Genomic DNA, 23,847 nt, shown 5'->3' with positions numbered 1-23,847 from the left:
GTGGAGAATCCAGAGAAAAGAAGTTTTCATTGGGGACTGTTTTGCCTTGTAATGGCCCTGCGTGTACCACTCTGCCTTGAACAGTTCTAAAACTAGGCTGTATGTTTTAGGCCAAAACCTTCAATCTTTTGTCTCAAAACTATTGTAAAATCTGGTTCCTATCACCAGCACTGTGAATAATTCTGAATAATTCGAAGTTTCTCTGGAACGGGACATGTTACATCAAACCGTTCTCAATGACTATTACTTAAACAGAAGTTTTGAGAAATAGAATCTGTGGAATTCTCCTTCAAATCCAGCAGACAGTAAGCAACAGCCTATTTAGAACAAACACGAACTTTCTTTTAGGTTTTGGGTTTCAGCACATTTTGAAACCACTGGAAGACACATTTGTGTTTGTGATGTATTTTATTCATATGGAAATGATGCACACATTTGAATCAACTAAGATTCAGTGCATCATTGTCCTGATATGGTATGTTCTGGTCTGTGGCGGCCTGAGCTCCTGTTTCCTCTGCATAGGTCCGCCCCTGCCCCGGATGCTGCTGCTAGCCCAGGTGCCCCCGGGGCTCCAGAAGGTGAGGGAGGACCACCCAATGCGGCCCCAAACCTCACCAGCAACCGCCGCCTCCAACAGACACAAGCCCAAGTGGATGAGGTAAGCATGTCCATAAAATAAAGAAGAAACAAAATTGATTTATAGACATTATAGAACAAAGATAACAAATGAGTGTTTCATTTGTTACCAGTAATGAAGTTAAAAGGGAGACATCAAAGCTTTGTTGGATTCAGATTCAATGTCTAATACGAAGACAGTGATATGCAAGTTTATCAGAGAACAAAGTTAAGGCATTTTTCCTGCAGGTTTTAGTGCATATGTATTTATTTGCTATTTATTAGTTGAACATATTGAATAAAATGACTTGAGCTGTAAGTTTTACCAGCTTTTATGTTTTTTATGTCAAAGCGTTAAATTTAGCCAATAAACAGTAATTATGGAAGTAATGTGCCCAGGGGCACTCAAACCATGCTTCTATAGATGGATGGATGGATGGATGGATGGATGGATGGATAGATAGATAGATAGGTAGATAGATAGATAGATAGATAGATAGATAGATAGATAGATAGATAGATAGATAGATAGATAGATAGATTGATTTACAGAATTAACAAGACTCTTACTTGGGAGTATTTTTATTGGTGAGAAAACATCAAAGTGAGAGAAATCACGGCATTCAGGGTAAAGCATTCTAGTGTGAGTCAGACTGTGACTTGCAAAAAGGACTCGGTGAGATGACATCATCAGTAGAAAGGTTGTACACTTAAGTACTGAAGTGTTTTTCTTATTTTGTCCTAATGGGTAAAATCTATATATAATATATATTCTAGTTGTGCATCATCATTATATTTGAAATAACCAGGATCAGGATGTCGTATGGGCATAACTGATTCCACCTATAATGAATCCCTGTAGGTGGTGGATATCATGCGTGTGAATGTGGACAAGGTTCTGGAGAGGGATCAGAAGCTGTCGGAGCTGGACGACCGGGCTGACGCGCTGCAGGCTGGAGCCTCACAGTTCGAGAGCAGTGCTGCCAAACTGAAGAACAAATACTGGTGGAAGAACTGCAAGGTGGGTCCTGTAAGATGTACTCAAGTGTGCATGTGCAGAAACAAAAAGTGGCTTTAGATGGCAGTCTGGACTAGTCTTACCATGGTTGGTTAAGACGTAACAACAGACTGTAGCGTGAGGTGGATTGGACATAACTGATTATGCCATTCACTCATTTACCTCTTTGTTTAGATATTATCCTTTTTATTTATGTGGTGTAAACATTTAATGAACAGTGAACCAATTGAAATGGCCATAATTACATAGAATGAAATCCCATTACATTAATATTTCTTAAGGTTAGAATGCCTTTTCTTATCATTTTAAAGGCGCAAAGTTTTGTTGTGTTGGTGGAAGTTACAATAAATATTGTATGCAAAGGACATCCTTAAAAACTACCAAATTGACAGGCATTTGTAATGCAAGTCAGTGTAAGAGGTAGCAAAAAACTGATTTAAGGAGAATCTCCAGAGAATGCTTTCTTAAAAAAAGCCAAGATCCTTCTCGAACAGGCCTGCAATTACATCTGCTTTTGTGCCTGTGTCATCGAGTTCTTACATTAGCAGAATGGGGGGGGAGGGGGGGGGGGTGTTGCTGCTGGAGCTGCCGTGTAGGGCATTGCTGACTCAGTGTTGATGCTGGAGTGTTTTCATTTTGAAATAACCCGAATGCAGCTCGACCTATAAATCACTAGGCTAGTGTGACAACTAGAAAGTCGCTATGTCAACACCTTAATTTTTCTCCATTTTACCAGCAGAAAATGAGCCAAAAAAAGATACTGTATAATGATACTGTAACAAATTTAGCCTGAAATATCACAGAATCACAGAATTGTGCAGCGTAATGTAAAGCGAGGTGAGGTCAGGCATGTGATAACAGCAGTAGCCACATATAGCTGAATTATGACATTAATGTTACCAACAGCAAGTAACTAATATTATGCTAAAATACTAATTTTGTATGTTTGCACACATTTGTACTGAAAGTGAGGTTGTTTTCTAACTTAATTTATAGAAAAGCTTTGGTTTTTGTTTACTCCTGGTAGTGTTTGTTTGAGCAGTTTGAGGGTGGATGGCCAATTTAAATAACATGCTTCAATTAAAAAAAATCTTGTTTTTTTCATAACTGAAAATATCAGATCTATCAGGTGAAGATTTTGTTGTCAGAAAACTGGTATTGTGCCATCTCCATTAGGAAGGTGTTTGAGGTCTACTTAAAAATATATTAAGAACATCGTGTTAGGAAACAGACTGTCAAAACAAGTGGCATTTATTTTAAATGGGCTATTCAAAGACTGTCATGGAAGTATTCTTCCAAGAGGCAGCTGGTGTGTTTCAGATCTTTATTGTTTGAGCGGGTTCTTTGCAGGCTTCTCCATAGGGCTGCATGGTATGGACATAAAATAAGGCTATTGAATATTGTGAAGACGTTATGTGGAGTGATAAATTATTACTAATGGCCACTATTGGCACCCTCTTGTGGAGAATTTGTAGCCTGTGAAACATGATTGAGTTCCATGAAGTGCTTTAAAGTGAGAGACATATATATCACAGCATTTACTCTGCTAGTGTGAGTAAAAACACTTAGGATTCTTTCAATTCAGGCTACAAACACCAATGAATAGGTATGTTTTTATTTTCAATGTAGGCCTGCAAATATATATTTAATTCATTTAAAAGCTTCTTATGATGATGCAGATTTGTTGTGACAGTAGCCAAACCTGCTTCACATATTTAACCATAGAGTCTATACATCTTGAACACAACACAGAGTGACAGTAGTCAAATTTTAAGTATTTTCTCAGGCTAGTAGTTCAGGAAAGAAAAGTTTTGAACTGTTTATTTGTTTTATAACTAGCACTTGGTTGGGTTATGTTCCTGTCAATCTAAATCCATTAGTAGAGTAAACATGTAATCAAAATAATTTAAAAAAAAGTTACAGTTGCAATTACTAATGTGAAAAAGGTCAAAACAAAACCAAAGTGCAATAAACTGGAAGATATGTAACAAATGTAGTCTGAAATGCCACACAATTAATTAATTAATTAACATTAATGTTAAGAACAGCAAGTAGCTAGCTAAATATTGGGCTGAAAGTACTCTTTATTTAATAAGAAAAGATGGTGGAGATGCTGAAACACAGAGTTACGAACGAAAAACATCTCACAACTGAAACGACCGTTGTAATTGATATAAACATGGTCGTTATGTTAGTAGTGAACTGTGCTGCCTGTTACAGTTGCCTAAAAATGATGGAACAATAACAAAACAGTAGTTAGGACACGAACGGGGTTGAAGTTAGGACAGTATTTGTAAAACGTATTTCTGTAATACGTCTCCAGCCTTTCTCCACACAGTCTACCATCGGTTTGATGTTGTTCTGAAAGTGCTTTTCTCTGAAACAAAAATATTTAAACATGTTATGAAGTGTCCTTTATTAAATTGATTTTCTTAAAGTTTTCCAATGGTTAAAGCGACCAAATATTTCCTTGGGCCACTGTTTGAGTCCAGTTCTGACGCAAGCCCCGGTCCATTGAACAGAATGATCTCTTGCTGCTGTCGTAGGCGTGGTGTCCATCTTGTGTGAGTCAGTGATGATGGTGTATTTGGCTCAGCTCCATTCAGTCAGCCTCACTTTACATATTACATTTTTATCCCTTCATCCAGCTCTCTGTCAATCCATCCTACAGTATAAATTTATAACCCCCCCCCCCCCAATGTTCTCTCCTTCCTCTTCTCTTGTCCCCACCCCCACTGCCTTTTTACCCAGATGGCTGAAAACCCTCCCATCCAATCACGTTTGTAGACAGAGGTTGGGGGAGGGTGCTTCTAGCCTCAATCTGGATTACAGCACGACTGGATTAAAACCCAGCTGTGACTTGTGATGTAACCGCCACTAATAATAATCCCTCCCCTCTCTCATACAAGCACTCGCCACCTCTTTTTTCCCCTCATGGCTAAAATAAACTACTCTAGTGACTATTCCCACCTTTCCCTTAGAAAAATATCTCTTTTCTGCTTTGCGTTTGTAATTATTTAATATTCGTTTCACAGAATCTTTGCAGCACCTTCTGTATTGTGTCAAGTGATGAGGAAAGTGCAGCAGAGGAAGTGATGCTGTTATTTACTCAGGTTTTAAATCTGAGGCTATTTTTTTGGCTTTCCAGGGAACTCAGATTATCACTGGTGCTCTTGCAAACTGTGTTTGTATCTCTGAAGTGGGAACTTTATTGGAAAAGAAAAACACATTCTTAACTTTAATGTCCAGTTATACATAAAGTGTACTTTTTTTCTATAATAACTTAATACATCCTCTACAGAGAACACACATAATGCACAATTACTGTTTATTTGCTGATTTCATCATACTGGGAAAAATAAAACATTAATTATGGCCCATACAAAGGTTATGCCACATTTTATATATTGTTTCCTTTCCCAGTATGTTAAACTGGGAAATTACTAAAATTGTGCACTAAATTTCCAATAAATTGTGCACTAAAATGAACATACGGGAGAAAATGTAAAACATAAATGTGGCCTGTGTCGAAATTATGCCACATTTAAGCCACTGCGATCGTTATGGTATATGGTTTTATGAGTTTATGGGTTTTTTTCTCATATGTTAAACAAAGAAATCAAACTTGTGCTCTTAAATTTGCAGAAAATTGCAATAATTAAATTTGTTTATGATGTATTAAAACATCTACAAAAAACATTTGACTAAGGATGTTTAAACTTTTGCAAACATAAATTACATTAGTAGTGCTTTAGTGCATGTAAGCATTCCATTACTGCACTTCTGAAGCTCACATTATGAATAGAAATAAAATAGCATAGAATTACTCTGGGGGCTGGAGAATGGAGTAAAATGCGTAAATCACTGTTATCTCCTGAGCCTGATGTATCACATGAAGCTTTTAATGCCAGCGCTTCTGAACTCCTGTTTAGTTGAAACAGTGCAATGCAGTTGCTCCTTAAGATCAGCACTGAGAAACACTGGCATAGAAGCTTCATTAAAATCAATGTGATGCATCAGGCTCAAAAGATTTACACACTTTAGGCTGCAGACATAATGAATGGGGTTTCAATCAATGTGTCAGTACTTCCCGTGTTCCCACAGGGAAAGTAAGGAGATGTCATAAATGAGAACATGCTCCTCATAACCAGAGAATGAAGATGGCATATGGCATTTTTCTGGAGTGTTAGTGGACAATGTCTATTTATTTGCTGTGCTGAATGTACTGAGGATAAATTAAAGCACAAATGTGTTGAGGTCACATGTTTTAGCATTGTTCCAATGTGTTACATTAAGCAAAATAAACAGCAATGTCTGTTAGAAAGTGTTTTCTCTGTACAGGATGTGTGATTTTTTTTCACTTTATGAACAAAACATGACATGAAAATAATGAATAAAGTATAAATACATTTCTTTAAAAAAGTTTTTTTTACATTTCTGAGAGATTTCTGCATTTTGCATGATGAAGCACACCTATGCATATCACGCTGTGCTGCCAGCCTACATGTTTGTTTTGACTAGATCTAGACAAGCTCAAGGTGTATTCAGTATCATCACAAAAAAACAGTAACTTGTAACATGCACTGATTGTGTATGATCGTGTGTATATTAATAACAGTGTATTTTTTTATTATTTTTCTCTTTTCTTTAGATGATGATCATGATGGGGGTTATCGGGGTCATCCTGATGGGCATTGTTTTCAGTAAGTAACTCTCTTACCCTACAGTGCAGTGCATATCAAACAGCAGTTACTGTGTCTCCCAGTGAAATTAAGACCATGCATTGCTTTGACACCTCTAAACCAAAATAACAGGATATATCCTGTTATTTTGCCATAACAGGCTGTTTTTTCATTCTGCTGGGACGTCGTTACTAAGCAATGACTTTGACAGCTGAAGTAGACGCTCAAGCCATTTAAACTAAACAAAATAGGCTGTAAAATGCTTTACAGACTGGCTGGAACAGAACAACATTAATATTGAACTTGCAAAAATTGACAAAACTGAGCTAAACTTGATATTGTGGCATTTTTATGGCTCACATTTCTTCTTGTTTAGGTGTTCTGTCACAGCTGTTGGCTGAAAAGCTTGCGCAGTGGTAAATACAATTTTGGAATTTAGTGTAAGGAGCTGGACAACGAACTGTTGGCTGTGTAGTGAGTGAGCGGAGTTTTTTACTCTGACGTAGCAACAAGCTGCTTGTTAAGGAACTATAGTTTGACGGAAAAGAATTGCTAAAATTAAAACATATTGTGCCACGTTTACAGCCCTGTTTAATTATTTCTTACTTTATTTATTTAACTGTTGTACTTTATATATATATATATATATATATATATATATATATATATTTACATATATATACACATACACACACATACACACACACACACCTACACATTGATGAGCCTGAACATTCCCTTCACACATAAAGTGAACACTGACTATCTCATAAAAGCAGCATCTGTCAAGGTCTGGGTTGTATTACACAGTTAGTGAACAGTAAAGACCGGAGCGACTTTGACAAGGCCTAAATCATGATGACTAGGTTGGAGCATCTCTGAAATGGCTGGGCTTGTTAGGTGCTCCTGCTTAGCAGTGGTGAGTACCTACCAACAGTGGTCTGAAGAGGGACAAACTGAACTGTGAAACCACAAACTGGATGAGAAATGTGTCACACAGTACATTGCATGCTGCTACGTATGGGACCAGTCAGAGTACACATGCCCTGTCCACTGTTAAAAAGGAGTTTACAATGGGCAAGCAATCTTCAGAACTGGACTTTTGAACAATGGAAGAAGCTTGCCTGGTGCGATGAGTATTGTTTTCTTTTACATAATGTGGAAGGCCAGGTATTTGTGTGCTGTTTAACCAGGGAGGTGATGACACCAGAATGCACTGTGGGAAGATATAGAGCTGGTAGGAGTGTAATGCTGTGGACAGTGTTAAGGCAGGAAACCCTAGGTCTGGACATTCATGTGGACATCAGTTTGACATATACCACCTATCTAAATGTTGTTTTGGAGCAAGTACACTCTTTCATGGCAGTGGTATTCCCTGATGGTAGTGGCCTCTTTCAACAGGATAACACACTCTGCCACACTGCACAAATTGTTCAGGAATGGTTTGAGGACCATGATGAGGCGCATTATACCGATCAGGCATAACATTATGACCTTTTTGTTTCTATGCTCGTCCATTTTATCAGCTCGACTTGCTATATTGGTGCACTTTTAGTTCCAAAATTACAGACTGTAGTCCCTCCGTTTCTCTGCATACTTTGCTAGGCCCCTTTTACCCTGTTCTTCAGTGGTCACAACCCCCATGCAACCTCACAAAGCAGGCACTATTTGGGTGGTGGATTATTCTCAGCACTACATGGTGGTGGTGGTGTGTGTCTGTGTTGTGCTGCTCCAAGTGGATCAGACACAGCAGTCTGTAATTGTAGAACTACAAAGTGCAACTATACAGTAAGTGGAGCTGATAAAATGGACAATGAGCATAGGTCATAATGTTATGCCTGATATATATACACTGCTCAAAAAAATAAAGGGAACACTCAAATAACACATCCTAGATCTGAATGAATGAAATATTCTCCTTGAATACTTTGTTCTGTACAAAGTTGAATGTGCTGACAACAAAATCACACAAAATTCATCAATGGAAATCAAATTTATTAACCAATGGAGGCCTGGATTTGGAGTCACACACAAAATTAAAGTGGAAAAACACACTACAGGCTGATCCAACTTTGATGTGATGACCTCAAAACAAGTCAAAATGAGGCTCAGTATTGTGTGTGGCCACCACGTGCCTGTATGACCTCCCTACAATGCCTGGGCATGCTCGTGATGAGGTGGCGGATGGTCTCCTGAGGTATCTCCTCCCAGACCTGGACTAAAGCATCCGCCAACTCCTGGACAGTCTGTGGTGCAACGTGACGTTGGTGGATGGAGCGAGACATGATGTCCCAGATGTGCTCAATGGGATTCAGGTCTGGGGAACAGGCGGGCCAGTCCATAGCTTCAGTGCCTTCATCTTGCAGGAACTGCTGACACACTCCAGCCACATGAGGTCTAGCATTGTCCTGCATTAGGAGGAACCCAGGACCAACCGCACCAGCATATGGTCTCACAAGGGGTCTGAAGATCTCATCTCGGTACCTAATGGCAGTCAGGCTACCTCTGGCGAGCACATGAAGGGCTGTGCGGGGCTCCAAAGAAATGCCACCCTACACCATTACTGACCCACTGCCAAATCGGTCATGCTGAAGGATGTTGCAGGCAGCAGATCGCTCTCCACGACGTCTCCAGACTCTGTCACGTCTGTCACATGTGCTCAGTGTGAACCTGCTTTCATCTGTGAAGAGAACAGGGCGCCAGTGGCGAATCTGCCAATCTTGGTGTTCTTTGGCAAATGCCAAGTGTCCTGCACGGTGTTGGGCTGTGAGCACAACCCCCATCTGTGGATGTCAGGCCCTCATACCATCCTCATGGAGTCGGTTTCTAACCGTTTGTGCAGACACATGCACATTTGTGGCCTGCTGGAGGTCATTTTGCAGGGCTCTGGCAGTGCTCCTCCTCTTCCTCCTTGCACAAAGGCGGAGGCAGCGGTCCTGCTGCTGGGTTGTTGCCCTCCTACGGCCTCCTCCATGTCTCCTGGTGTACTGGCCTGTCTCCTGGTAGCGCCTCCAGGCTCTGGACACTACGCTGACAGACACAGCAAACCTCCTTGCCACAGCTCGCATTGATGTGCCATCCTGGATGAGCTGCACTACCTGAGCCACTTGTGTGGGTTGTAGAGTCCGTCTCATGCTACCACGAGTGTGAAAGCACCACCAACATTCAAAAGTGACCAAAACATCAGCCAGAAAGCAGAAAGGTACTGAGAAGTGGTCTGTGGTCCCCACCTGCAGAACCACTCCTTTATTGAGTGTGTCTTGCTAATCGGCAATGACTTCCACCTGTTGTCTATTCCATTTGCACAACAGCTGTGAAATTGATCAGTGTTGCTTCCTAAGTGGACAGTTTGATTTCACAGAAGTTTGATTTACTTGGAGTTATATTGCGTTGTTTAAGTGTTCCCTTTATTTTTTTGAGCAATGTATATATATATATATATATATATATATATATATATATATATACACTCACCGGCTACTTTATTAGGTATACCTGTTCAATTGCTTGTTAACACTAATAGCTTATCAGCCAATCACATGGCCGCAACTCAATGCATTTAGGCATGTAGAGGTGGTCAAGACAACTTGCTGAAGTGCAGGCCGAGCATCAGGATGGGGAAGAAAGGTGATTTAAGTGACTTTGAACGTGGCGTGGTTGTTGTTGCCAGACGGGCTGGTCTGAGTATTTCAGAAACTGCTGATCTACTGGGATTTTCACACACAACCATCTCTAGGGTTTACAGGGAATGGTCCAAAAAAGAGGAAATATCCAGTGAGCAGCAGTTGTGTGGATGAAAATGCCTTGTTGATGTGAGAGGTCAGAGGAGAATGGGCAGACTGGTTCCAGATGATAGAAAGGCAACAGTAACTCAAATAACCACTTGTTACAACCAAGGAATGCAGAATACCATCTCTGAATGCACAACATGTCGAACCTTGAAGAAAATGGGCTACAGCAGCAGAAGACCACACCGGGTGCCACTCCTGTCAGCTCAGAACAGGAAACTGAGACTACAGTTCGCACGGGCTCACTGAAATTGGACAATAGAAGATTGGAAAAATGTTGCCTGGTCTGACGAGTCTTGATTTCAGCTGCGAAATTCAGATGGTAGGGTCAGGATTTGGCATAAACAACATGAAAGCATGGATCCATCCCGTGTTGTATCAATGATTCAGGCTGCTGGTGGTGGTGTAATGGTGTGGGGGATATTTTCTTGGCACACTTTGGGCCCCTTAATACCAATTGAGCATCGTTTAAATGCTGCAGCCTACCTGAGTATTGTTGCTGACCATGTCCATCCATTTATGACCACAGTGTACCCATCTTCTGATGGCTACTTCCAGCAGGATAATGCACCATGTCACAAAGCTCATATCATCTCAAACTGGTTTCTCGAACATGACAGTGAGTTCACTGTACTGCAATGGCCTCCACAATCACCAGATCTCAATCCAATAGAGCACCTTTGGGATCGTGACAGCTGCCAATGCTCATTTTGCAGTAAAAGGTTCCAGAACCTTTTCTGACAATTTTGGATCTGCTGTCAGCCTGATAGTGTAGAAGTGGAGGAAATTCAACACCATGGTTCCCTGTCCCTAGAGCTGTCAACCAACAAAAGTTACTCCAAGATTAAGGCGTAGGATATTTTGAGAGATCACATGAACCCCAGGGCAATATGTAAGGAGCTGCAGACATCTGTTATACTGGATAATGCCAGTAGTGTTCATAAGTCCACAATCAAGTATACACTAAATGTTACGTGTGCAAATGGTCTATGTGTGGAATGATAGCATGGAGAAATTACCTTCTCTCCAGAGGAACATTTGAAATAATTTTGTGTGGATAGAAAAAATGAAATGTTTTTTTGCAAAACCCAACACTGTATGTAGAATAAGAACTTTGACTGTGAAACATGGTGGTGGCAGTATCTTGGTTTGGGCCTGTTTTGCTGTTACTGGCTTGCCACCATTTGATGGAGCTGTGAATTCTGGATTCTTTCAAGAATTTGCACAGTAGAATGTTAGGGCATCTGTCCCTGAGCTGAACCTCAAAAGAAGGTGGGTTCTGCAGAAAGACAACAACCCTAAAAACACCAGGTAGCATACATAGAATGGTTAAAGCAGAAGAAATTTTGCAGTTTGGAACTGGCTTAGTCAAAGTCCAGACCTTAATCCAATAGAAATATTGAGGCAGGACCTAAGGTGTTGTGTTCATGCAAGAAAGCCCACTAACATTACAATTGAAGCAGTTCTGTAAGGAGGAATGGACCAAGATTCTTTGAAGTCAGTGTGCAGGGCTGGTCAACGGTTACAGGATATTTGGTTCCTTTGCTACTCAAGGGGCTCACACTAGTTCCTGAGAGCAGAGGTTTCCATACTTTTGCCACCAGACATTTAATGCTAGATTTAAGAAATTAATGAAAAATGATATATATTTTATGTCACTTGTTTAACTGGGTTGTCTTTATCCATTGTTATCTTCCCCTTATCTATTGTTATGATGCTTTAGATCATATTTATGTAGAAATTCACAAAGTTTTTGGGGGATCTAATGTACACAGAATGTTATTGTTGCAGCAATAATCCTTACCTTTAAGGGTGCATAAAATGTACAAAGACTCACAAACACCACTATATTTTTCCAGAATTAATCCTAGCCATCATTTCCCCTCACAACAGACAGTGTGCTTCAGTGGATGCACTACCTCTGCTGATTTTTACTGCGTATAAAGGTTAATTTGAATACCCAGTGTTTTGCTAGGTAGGAATAAAGGAGTCATAGCACATCTGTACATTTTAAATGTTATTGAGACATATCTGTCCAATAAAAGCTACAACCCCAATTCCAATGAAGTTGGGACGTTGTGTAAAACATAAATAAAAACAAAATATGATGATTTGCAAATCCTTTTCAACCTATATTCAGTTGAATACACTACAAAGACAAGATATTTAATGTTCAAATGGATAAACTTCATTGTTTTTTGCAAATATTCACTCATTTTGAATTTGATGCCTGCAACACGTTCCAAAGAAGTTGGGACAGGGGCAACAAAAGACTGGAAAAGTTGAGGAATGCTCAAAAAACACCTGTTTGGAACATTCCACAGGTGAACAGGTGAGGTAAATGGAAACAGGTGAGTGTCATGATTGGGTATAAAGGGAGCATCCCTGAAAGGCTCAGTCGTTCACAAGCAAGGATGGGGCGAGGTTCACCACTTTGTGAACAACTGCGTGAGCAAATAGTCCAACAGTTTAAGAACAACGTTACTCAACATGCAATTGCAAGGAATTTAAGGACTAAGCATCATCTACAGTCCATAATATCATCAAAAGATTCAGAGAATCTGGAGAAATCTCTGCAAGTAAGCGGCAAGCCAGAAAACCAACATTGAATGCCCGAGCTCATCTGAGATGGACTGACGAAAAGTGTCCTGTGGTCTGATGAGTCCACATTTCAAATTGTTTTTGGAAATCATGGACGTCGTGTCCTCCGGGCCAAAGAGGAAAAGGACTGTCCGGATTGTTATCAGCACAAAGTTCAAAAGCCAGCATCTCTGGTGTATCTCTGGTGTCTGATGGTATGGGGTGTGTTAGTGCCCATGGCATGGGTAACTTGCACATCTGTGAAGGCACCATTAATACTGAAAGGCACATACAGGTTTTGTAGCAACATATGCTGCCATCCAAGCAACATCTTTTTCAGGGACGTCCTGCTTATTTCAGCAAGACAATGCCCAGCCACATTCTGCACGTGTTACAACAGCGTGGCTTTGTGGTGAAAGAGTGCGGGTAGTATACTGGCCTGCCTGCAGTCTAGACCTGCCTCCCATTGAAAATGTGTGGCGCATTATGAAGCACAAAATACAGCAATGGAGAGTTGAGCAACTGAAGTTGTACATCAAGAAAGAATGAGAAAGAATTCCACCTACAAAGCTTCAACAATTAGTGTCCTCAGTTCCCAACCGCTTATTGAGTGTTGTTTAAAGGAAAGGTGATGTAACACAGTGGTAAACATACCCCTGTCCCAACTTCTTTGGAACGTGTTGCAGGCATCAAATTCAAAATAAGTGAATATTTGCAAAAAACAACAAAGTTTATCTGTTTATCTGAACATTAAATATCTTGTCTTTGTAGTGTATTCAATTGAATATAGGTTGAAAAGTATTTGCAAATCATTGTATTCTGTTTTTATTTATGTTTTACACAACATCATAACTTCATTGGAATTGGGATTGTAGATGAAATTAGTGAAATTAGTTTTTGAAGTGAAATGTTTGTGTGTCTGTGTGTGTGTGTGTGTGTGTGTATATATATATATATATATATATATATATATATAATATTATTGTGAGTTAAATTATAATAAGACAGTAATATAATAATAAATAACTAACAAGTTCATCATTATTTGCTGCAAGGTAACAAGTACATACACAGTCGCTCTTAAGTTTCAGTGTAATGTTACATGATTAATCAGGAAAGTAAATGACACACACCTCCATGTACAGGGCAAATTATATGTCAAGTCATAATTTATAATGATGAAAAGATTTTCGATTTAGCATGAATCATTGCTTTCATTTACAGCTTAGATTCATATACAGGTGCATACATGGAGGACTTTTTGAACTTTGTTCATGTACAACCTTTTTACAGTATCTGACAAAAGTGAGTGCACCCCTCACATTTCTGCAAATATTTTTTATATCTTTTCCTGGGACAAAACTATAGAAATGAAACTTGGATATAACTTAAAGTACTTGGTGTACAGCTTGTATAGCAGTACAGATTTACTGTCCTCTGAAAGTAACTCAGCACACAGCCATTAATGTCTAAATAGCTGGCAACACAAGTGAGTACACCTCACAGTGAACATGTCCAAATTGTGCCCAATCACAATTGTTGTCCCTCCCTGGTGTCACATGACTCGTTAGAGTTACAAGGTTCCAGGTGTGAATGGGGAGCAGGGCTGTTAAATTTGGTGTTTTGGGTACAATTCGCTTATACTGGCAACTAGATATTCTCATGGCAAAGAACTCTGAGGATGTGAGAAATAGAATTGTTGCTCTCCACAAAGACGGCCTAGGCTATAAGAAGATTGCTAACACCCTAAAACTGAGATATAGTATGGTGGCCAATGTCATACAGCGGATATCCAGGACAGGTTACACTCGGAACAGGCCTTGCCAGGTCGACCAAAGTTGAGTCCACATGTTCAGCGTCAAATCCAGAGGTTGGCTTCAAAAAATAGATGCATGACTGCTGCCAGCATTGCTGCAGAGGTTGAAGACGTGGGAGGTTAGCCTGTCAGCAGTCAGACTGTACGCCGCACAACTCGGTCTGCATGGCCGTCGTCCCAGAAGGAAGCCTTTTCTGAAGCTGATGCACAAGATAGCCTGCAAAAAGTTTGCTGAAGACAAGCAGTTCAAGAACATGGATTACTGGAACCATGTCCTGCGGTCTGACGAGACCAAGATTAAATGGCTCAGATGGTGTCCAGCATGTGTGGTGGCACCTTGGTGAGGAGTACCAAGACAACTGTCTACTGCCTACAGTCAAGCATGGTAGTGGTAAAATCAGGGTCTGGGGCTGCATGAGTTCTGCCGGCGCTGGGGAGCTGTGGTTCATTGAGGAAAATATGAATTCTAACATGTACTGTGACATTCTGAAGCAGAGCATGATCCCCTCCATTCAAAAACTGTGCTGGATGGCAGTTTTCCAACATGATAACGACCCCAAACACACCTCCAAGATGACAACTGCCTTGCTGAGGAAGCTGAAAGTAAGATAAGATAAGATAGATAAGATAATCCTTTATTAGTCCCACAGCGGGGAAATTCACAGTATTACAGCAGCAGCAGAGTAACAGGAGTAAGGCACTCAGTAGTAGAAACAGGAAGCAGTATAAACATTATCAACATTATAAATAATAAAAATTAAAGCTAAATCTCTAGACTATTTAAAACAAAATAAGGGTAATAATAAAATAAAATAAAATAAGAGTTGCATATAAATCTGTATTGCACTTAGCCTATTGCACAATGAAAAATGTTCGCATTCTGAATGTAAGTGTATATTGTATTGTATGTGGTCTACTGGGAGCAGTGCTGGTTGTACAGTCTCACAGCAGCAGGAAGGAAGGACCTGCGATAGCGCTCCTTCACACACTTGGGGTGAAGGAGCCGGTCACTAAAGGAACTGCCCAGTGCTGCCAGAGTCTCACGCATGGGGTGGGAGTCATTCTCCAGCATGGATGCTAGCTTGTTCAGCATCCTCCTTTCTCCCACCGCCTGCACTGGGTCTAGAGGAGTCCCTAGGACCGAGCCGGCCCTCCGGATCAGTTTGTCCAGTTTCTTCCTGTCTGCAATGGAGATGCTGCCGCCCCAGCAGACCACTCCATAGAAGATGGCTGATGCCACCACTGTGTCGAAAAAGGTCCTCAGGAGTGGCCCCTGCACTCCAAATGACCTCAGTCTCCTGAGCAGGTAGAGTCTGCTCTGTCCTTTCCTGTAAAGTGCAGCTGTGTTGTCTGACCAGTCCAGTTTACAGTTAAGGTGCACACCCAGGTACTTATAGGAGTCCACTCTTTCAATGTCCGTTCCCTGGATGTTCACTGCTGGAGGGGGATGTGTGCGCCTGCGGAAATCCACCACCAGTTCTTTGGTCTTCCCTGCATTGGCCCCTGTGTTACAGACCACCATGTCGGACACACAGTCCCTTGTCCTCACATACTGTTGACGGTTGGTGAGGTAGTCCAGGATCCAGTGTGTTAGGTGATGGTCCACCCCTGCCTGTTCCAGCTTGTCCTTCAGGAGCCCAGGCTGTATGGTGTTGAAAGCACTGGAGAAATCAAAGAACACGATTCTCACAGTGCACCCAGGCTTCTCCAGGTGAGAAAGAGCTCCATGCAGCAGGTAGATGATGGCATCATCCACCCCGATGCCAGGCTGGTAGGCAAACTGAAGTGGGTCCATAGATGAGCTCATCATAGGGGGGAGTTGTCTAAGGACCAGCCTCTCCAGTGTCTTCATCAGGTGTGACGTCAGTGCCACCGGCCTGTAGCTGCTGAGGTCCTTTGGGTGCTGTGTTTTTGGCAATGGCACCACACAAGATGTTTTCCACAGTTGTAGTACTCTCCCCAGCTTCAGGCTTGTGTTGAACATGTGCTCCACTATCCCACACAGCTGATCTGCGCAGGACTTGAGGAGCCTGGCACTGATGCCATCCGGCCCTGTAGCCTTCCTCGCCTTGATCTTCCTGAGCTCATTTCTCACCTGGGACATTGTGAAGGACAGACTGGAGCAGGGGGGGTGCTGAGTGTTGAAATGTGTGAACGGGGTGTTACGACAACCAGCAGAACCAGTGGGGGGTGGGTGTGAGCTGAAAGTTGTTGTTCTGGGGGTGGTTGTGAGAGAGGGGGTAGAGCAGCATGTTGGAAGTGCCAGACAGGAGGGTTTCAGCAGAGATGTCTGTGTAGTGGGAGGGGCGGGTGAGTGATCAAACCTGTTGAAAAACAGATTGAGATCGTTCACCCACTTTTGGTCCCCTACTGCTTGAGAGTCGGACTTCTTGTGGCCAGAGATTGCTTTAAGGCCTTTCCAGACTCCGCTGACATTATTGTGCTGTAGTTGTTCCTCCATCTTCCTCCTGTAGCTAGCTTTGCCCTCCCGGATCTTCCTCCTCAGCTCCTTCTGCACCGCTTTCAGCTCCTCCTTATCCCCTAATCTAAAGGCCCTCTTCTTCTCCTTCAGGAGAGCCTTTATGTCAGGGTTAATCCACGGCTTGCTGTTAGAGAAACACCGTACAGTCCTGGTGGGTACAGTGTTCTCCACGCAGAAGTTCACATAGTAAAGGTGATGGACTGGTCAAGTATGTCTCCAGACCTAAACCCACTTGAGCACCTGTGGGGCTTCCTCAAGTGGAAGGTGGAGGAGTGCAAGGTGTCTTAACATCCACTCGCTCTGTGATGTCATCATGGAGAAGTGGAAGAGGATTCCAGTAGCAACCTGTGCAGCTTTGGCGAATTCCATGCCCAAGAATGTTCAGGCAGTGCTAGATAATAATGGTGGTCACACAAAATATTGGCACTTTGAGTACAATTTGGACACTGTGAGGTGTGCTCACTTGTGTTGCCAGCTATTTAGACAGTAATGGCTGTGAGCTGAGTTATTTTCAGAGGACAGAAAATCTGTACTGCTATATAAGCTGTACACCTAGTACTTTAAGTTGTGTCCAAGTTTCATTTGTATAGTGTCGTCACAGGAAAAGATTTTATATATATATACTCTCAAAGGTGGGTCTGCAGTGGTTCTATAGAAAAGAACCACTTGTGGTTCCACAAAAGTGGATCTACATAGCATTTGAATGGTTCCTTGCTTGCTCAAGTGGTCTGTGTTGGAAAGCCAGCTGCAAAATTCTTTTTACAGAATTGTTTAAAAGAATGTAGCTTGTACTTGGTGCTTTGGTTAATACCTAGAACTTACGAGGCAGCAAATGGAAAAAGCAATACTAAATATTTTGGAGGTTTTGTCATGCTGAAGCAATGTATTAAGCTTTAAGTTTTAAATATATATGAATTCCACCTTTTTCTGACTACTCAAATGCATTTATTGTGCTCCAGTAATTACTGACTTTTTGTTGGGGTTTTCCCTCATCATCTTTTTCTATCATTTGTTTTTCCCCACAGTGTATTTCTACTACTGATTTGGCCTCTCTGTATACAAGGACGTGAGATATTCTGCCTAAAGGAGCAGACGCTTTGTGTGATTTCCACCATGCCTTGTCCCCACCTCAGCCTCAGTCCTTCTCCTAACTGATGCCTTTCATCTGAACCGCAGCAAGTGTGTAGCCGTCAGCGCAGTGCCTCTTCCGCACTTCCTCCTTTCGATGCGACCGTGTTCCTTCATACCTCTCGGAGTGCTTCGCAACTGTGCACTTTCTCCTACCCGATGTCTTTCTTAATGGGCTTTTCCCCCCTGCTGTTTTAGCTTTGTTAATGAGTCGTCTGTTTTTTTTTCTTGTTTCAGGAAACTAAAGTGAGTGATTCAGGTCTGTCTCAGTCATCCTTATTGGATAACATTACAAATTTCAAAATCAATTTACACATTAAATAAATAAATGATTAAATTTTTAATCGGAAAATATGATCCAAGAGACATACATGGTTAGGTAGAGTGTAATGTGTGATGATATAAAGCTTATGGTGGTTGGTATAGTATATTGGGTAACACCTCTGCCTTCTGTGCTGTAGACTGGGGCTCAGTCCCCCGCCTGGGCAAGCACGAGATGAGTCCTTGGGCAAGACTCCTAACACTACCTTCGCCTACCAGTGTAAGATGATCAAATTGTATGTCGCTCTGTATAAGAGCGTCTGCCATAAATGTAAATGTTATATGTGAATGTGATACTAATCATTGGCAGTTTTTAATTCAGTTGATGCAATCAAAATAGACTAGTAAAAAAATGAAGAATGATACATGCACTACATATGTTTCCTCGAACTAAACTTGCTTTTTACTCATTACAGTTCCACATAGTCACACATCTGTGTGGTACAGTCCTATGTTTTGTCTCTTGCAGGAATGCCTTTCCTAATTTTTTTGTTGAATGTCATGATTTATATCATGATTGGTTTTACATTGAGGAGGTGATATTATTCCCAAAAATGACTATTTCTGACTCTAGGTGGCTTCTCAGTGTATAGTGGTTGTAGATGGGAAAGATATGTTCCAAATTCAACACACCTATTCTGGGTTACTTTATGAATAATGGCCATGAGATTAGCGAGCTATGCAAACCAAGTTGAATGTAACTTTAAACATTTATTAACAATGAATGAGGCAGCATCTTAATGTAACGAGTCGCTAAAATCTAGGAAGAATTCTCCTATTCTCCTATTGTTGTTTGACTTGTGAAAACATGGTTAAGAATTTTACATTCTTATTATGTGTTTGATGGCTCGTCTTAAGAAGAGTGGTTCTTTATATTATAGATAATGAATCTTTGAGATAAGCTTGTAATATTGCAAAGGCCAGATAGGCTTGTATAATTAAAACGGGTTGAAAAACCTGAACACGTTCATGAAGTTGTAAATTTAAAGGTCTTAACCCTGTTTCAGTCACTCGAGTAGAGCATTGATAACAGCATATATTGATTCTCTCCACCAAACCATCCTGTGGGGTCAATACATAATACACAAGCTGGATATAGTAGGGTGGACAGTTTGAATAAACCAGCAAAAATTCCTTAAAATCTTTCAAATTATGATAAATCACAAGCATTCAGCCCCAACCGAGAAGGAGATCTCTTTTACACTACTCTATTTCTAAGTTTTTGGCATATGTTTTGATAAAAACCCTTAGAGAATGGAAAAGGCAGAGCTAAGTGACTGCTAATGTCTCCAGCATTTAAGAATTTCGATCAGCAAGTAAAGACAAGCAGAACTGCACTATGCTGCCCTGAGAATTTGATTCAAGATCCATCATAGCATTTATTCAGGTGGCAAATCCTATGCAGGCCAGTGAATGTAATTTTACCTAATACCAAAACATTTAGTGGCGAAGAGTCAGGTATTTTCTGTGGTACTGTGGTATGTTTGATCTTTTAACAGCATGTCATTTGCCCATTGTGTGCTGATTCTAATAAAGTGATGAAAATGTGATTGTTTTATTTGGGGGGGGGGGGGGGGGGGGGGGGGGGTCTGTTGATTCTTGAGGTTTTTCATGTAACTTTTCAACGGGGTCACAGAAAAAGCTACAAAATGAAAAAGTGTAAACGTAAACATAAAATGTTCAAACTATTTATATGACCCAGTATACATTTGTAAAGCATTATTGAATGTATGCCACCAAAAACATCATGAAGCATTTAAGCATAGTAAATAATCTAATAGATGAGGCTTAATTTCAGATGTTAAAGGGATCATTGTGCCTCCTGCAAACACAGACCAGACTACAACACTGCTTAAAACTTAATTGTGAATGGGCTACTGATGTAGGGTAAATATTTGGATATGTGTAAACACTGGACCTAATTATCCAACCATTATAAATAAGACATTTTATAGTCTTAAGGACCATCCTGATGAACAAATTTAAGGAAGGACATTTAGTGGTGAAAAAGGCCCACTCTTTTTTTGACCAGATGAGTGCACACAAGTATGACATGAAACATACTGAGTAGACCAGACAAGTACACAGGTAGCAAACATTTCTAGAAAAGACAATTAGAACAAAAATATAATAAATAAAATATTAACTGTCCAATATGAGCTAAAAGATGCATGTCTGTACATATGCAGATATGAATATCTACACATATTATCGTGTTCTGCCACTGGTGCATAGGTTTAGGTTTAGTTAAGTTGGAGCTTAACACTGGGAGAAAAGTATAGAGCCAGGAGGGACCTGCCCTCATGTCAGTTAATTCAGGAGTGCCTCATTTTCTGCTTTAATAAAACAGCTCTTTTCTATGCAAAACATGGCTTCTCCTGATTGTTCCTCTGAGTGAAGCCACACTGCACAGAAGTGCGATCTGGCACTGAAATACAGAGACAAGGTGGCGAAACAGAAGCCAATAGTGAGGAAGGTGGGAGTGCAATGGCCAACAGAAAAAGCAGCATGATGGCCAGCAGAGAAACAATGAGCTGGTCGGCGAGAGCAAAATTGAACGTGGAATCGATAAAAGTGATAGTGGTGGAGCAGCAGTTGCCAGCGGCACCCAGCTTAGGCATGGCAGAGCAGAGCCAGCATGCATTCTACTGCCACGCTACAATGAGGAAGGAAGCTGTATTCGATGCAGCTGCAGATGGTTGCTCAGCTTTGCAGCTGGATAGAGGCAGAGACCACAATCCAGCTTTGGCCCTGGAAGGAAAGACACTCCAGGTGCTCGTGGACTTATTGGCAGAGCAGCATGGTGACTTTGCAGCACTGACAGCGGCTCTGCAATGGTAGTATGGGGAAGCACCAGCAATGCTGTCCATCAAGAAGAACTGCTTCCAGACAGTTAAAGGCAGCAGGGGTAGTGAATGAGCGTGCTGCCACCGTGGAAGCCGAAACAGCAGAACCCATCCTCAACATCACAGCTTTGAAGCGGGGTTGTGGCAAGTAATATGGCCAACCAGTGAGTGTCGGGAGCATGGATAGTGTGTTAGTGGTGTGGAAAAAGGGGACTTCTAACTCGCCAATGCTGTGAGCTGGAGTGAAAAATTAACCACAGGCTTTGGACAGAGTGTAGCATCGACCATGATATTCCAGGCTATTAAATCTGCATGCCAGGGACCAGTGCATTGTCTGTCTTAATGCCATGCTGGTCCACATACCAGATTTTGATGGGGTGCTTGCAAATTAGGAGCTGATATTCCAGGCTATTAAATCAGCATGCTAATGTCCTGTCCCACTGCCACTGGCTGCTGAGGACTGCCGGTACTGTGTGCATCTTAATGAGAAAGCCAAACGAACAGAAAAAGCTAAATCAACTAGAAATGGAGAAGTTTGAACTACCACACTGAAAAACTCCTGCTGCCACACTTCGAACCTCAAACTTTTCATGTGATTTTATGGTCTGGCACAATGTAAATCATGTGAGTATTATGTTACATTCAAAAATTCTTTATGTTCTTTACAAAGAACAGTGTCTGGTCAGGTACGATATGCCTTAAGACCAGCATTCAATGAGTCGGTGATTCGGATGTCCCTGGGCTACAGAAGGTGCTGATTGATCCTAACAGAATGTCATGATAACTGTACTTAAGTAGAGAACATGATACAAAGAGTCTAAACTAGTGGTGGGAAGCAGCAGAACTAGTTTCAAATGGTAGGGCATTTGATCAGAGCCGGAAATGCCACAGTAAGGATTCAAGTTGCGTTAGTGGATGACTTTAATCTGAAGAGGTAAAGGGGTCAAGTCTGTCTTGCTGCAGTCAAAGGAGTAAAGGTGTGTTGCTGACACGTTGGGTAATGAGTTAATTAAGGGATGACAGAATAGTACATTATGCAGGAATCGGTTGTCGGTTATGTAGGAACTGCATGTTGGAAGTTTGTGATTACAGGCCACAGCACCCCAATGTGTCATCACAGCAGGAGAATGTTAAACATTACATTGTCTTTATTTATTGTATGGAAGCCCCCAAAGGGCTAGTCTTAATATAGGGATAAAACTCATAGAGGTGTACAAATGAAAGAGTCAAAGAGTAGAGGGCCTTAGGTAAGCTTCAAAAGGACAGAGTAGCTGCCAGCAGGCAAGATGAATGGAATGGAAGGCTGAGGCAAGAGGAGGAGTAGATGAATAAGGAAAACTATTTGTGGAGTAAACAATGAAAAACAGTAACTTTACAGGAGAGGGAAATTTAGTTTTTTGTAATGAATGCAATGTCAATGTATTGAGATTAAAGGAGCTTAATTTTGAACTATTTCTGTTACATTTGTCATGGAAAGTTTGACCCAATGTAAAGCACACATGGTGTTTTCAAATAATGTAATGAAAAAAAACAGGCAAAATGGAGACACAAGGTTTTGTTCTGACAGTTCTGAAATTTGAACCGAGTTCACTCTTTATTGCTCACACAAAATATATTTATTATTCAATTTGATTTAATAGTCATTTCAGCAAGAACGCATGAACATGAAGACGGAAAAATAATGAGAAACTTTGTTGTTTGGATTAGGTTTGGATTATTTATATAAACTTAACAAGTTATCAACTGCTACTGCTCTCACCTGTATCTGTGCATTTCTGCTTTTCACTTTGGATTAAGATTGAGCTCTTTAAAAACATATGCAAAAGGCACAGAACTCAAGCGACAAAGAAAATAAAACGGATAAAAAAAACCTTTGTTGTTTGGATTAGGTTTGGATTATTTATATAAACTTAAGTTATCAACTGGTACTGCTCTCACCTGTATCTGTGTTTCCTATAAGCACATCATTAGTGCATATACCCACACAAACATGATGTAACACTCGGACAGGGTGGTGAGATGCAAATGCACAGAATCTTTAACGCACAAAATCCACAGAGCAAAAATCGGGAGTACAGACAGGCAAAGAGTCAAAAAACCAGGAAAGACCAAAATACAGGGATAACAGCTCAATAAAGACACTGAGAGTGGCAATACCTCGCAAGGAGGCAGAGTAAGAAACCGGGTTATAAAGGGTGGCTGATGAGCAGATTGTAGGTAGGTGTGTGAGAAGTCAGCTTCTCAATATTCCGGAGAAGCTGATCTCTGAATGAAGGAACGGCCAGTAGGCGTGACAGAACCCCCCCCCTCCCGAAGCGCTATGGGCTCAGCCAGGGGACGACCCCGAGGTCTGGGACCAGGATGGTCAGGGAAGCGTTGATGAAACGAGGAATCACAGGCCTGAGGAGTGAGACAAGAAAACTGGGTGAGATTTTAAACTGACAGCGTAACTCCAGTCTATACGTTACCTGATTGATCCGTCTTAACACTTTGAAGGGCCTAACATACCTAGGGCTCAATTTCTTGCATGGGAGTCTGAGTTTGAGGTCTCTAGTAGATACTCATACTCTG

At 41.1% G+C, this 23,847-nt stretch overlaps 1 protein-coding gene across 1 annotated transcript in view; it reads left to right on the top strand.

Annotated features, from left to right (window-relative positions):
• vamp1 (vesicle-associated membrane protein 1) overlaps positions 1–19,980 on the top strand; it is a 21,260-nt gene extending 1,280 nt beyond the window's left edge. Inside the window, exons 3-6 of the mRNA XM_017724352.2 lie at positions 523–658; positions 1,478–1,636; positions 6,285–6,336; positions 18,007–19,980. Coding sequence (XP_017579841.1) covers positions 523–658; positions 1,478–1,636; positions 6,285–6,336; positions 18,007–18,023 — 364 coding nt within the window. The 3' untranslated portion in view covers positions 18,024–19,980. The remainder of the gene's footprint in view (positions 1–522; positions 659–1,477; positions 1,637–6,284; positions 6,337–18,006) is intronic.
• Positions 19,981–23,847: the final 3,867 nt, after the last annotated feature.

Source organism: Pygocentrus nattereri, chromosome 1, assembly GCF_015220715.1.
Source record: "Pygocentrus nattereri isolate fPygNat1 chromosome 1, fPygNat1.pri, whole genome shotgun sequence".
Classification (NCBI taxonomy): Eukaryota; Metazoa; Chordata; class Actinopteri; order Characiformes; family Serrasalmidae; genus Pygocentrus; species Pygocentrus nattereri.
This window is presented reverse-complemented; position numbering and strand designations above follow the sequence as displayed.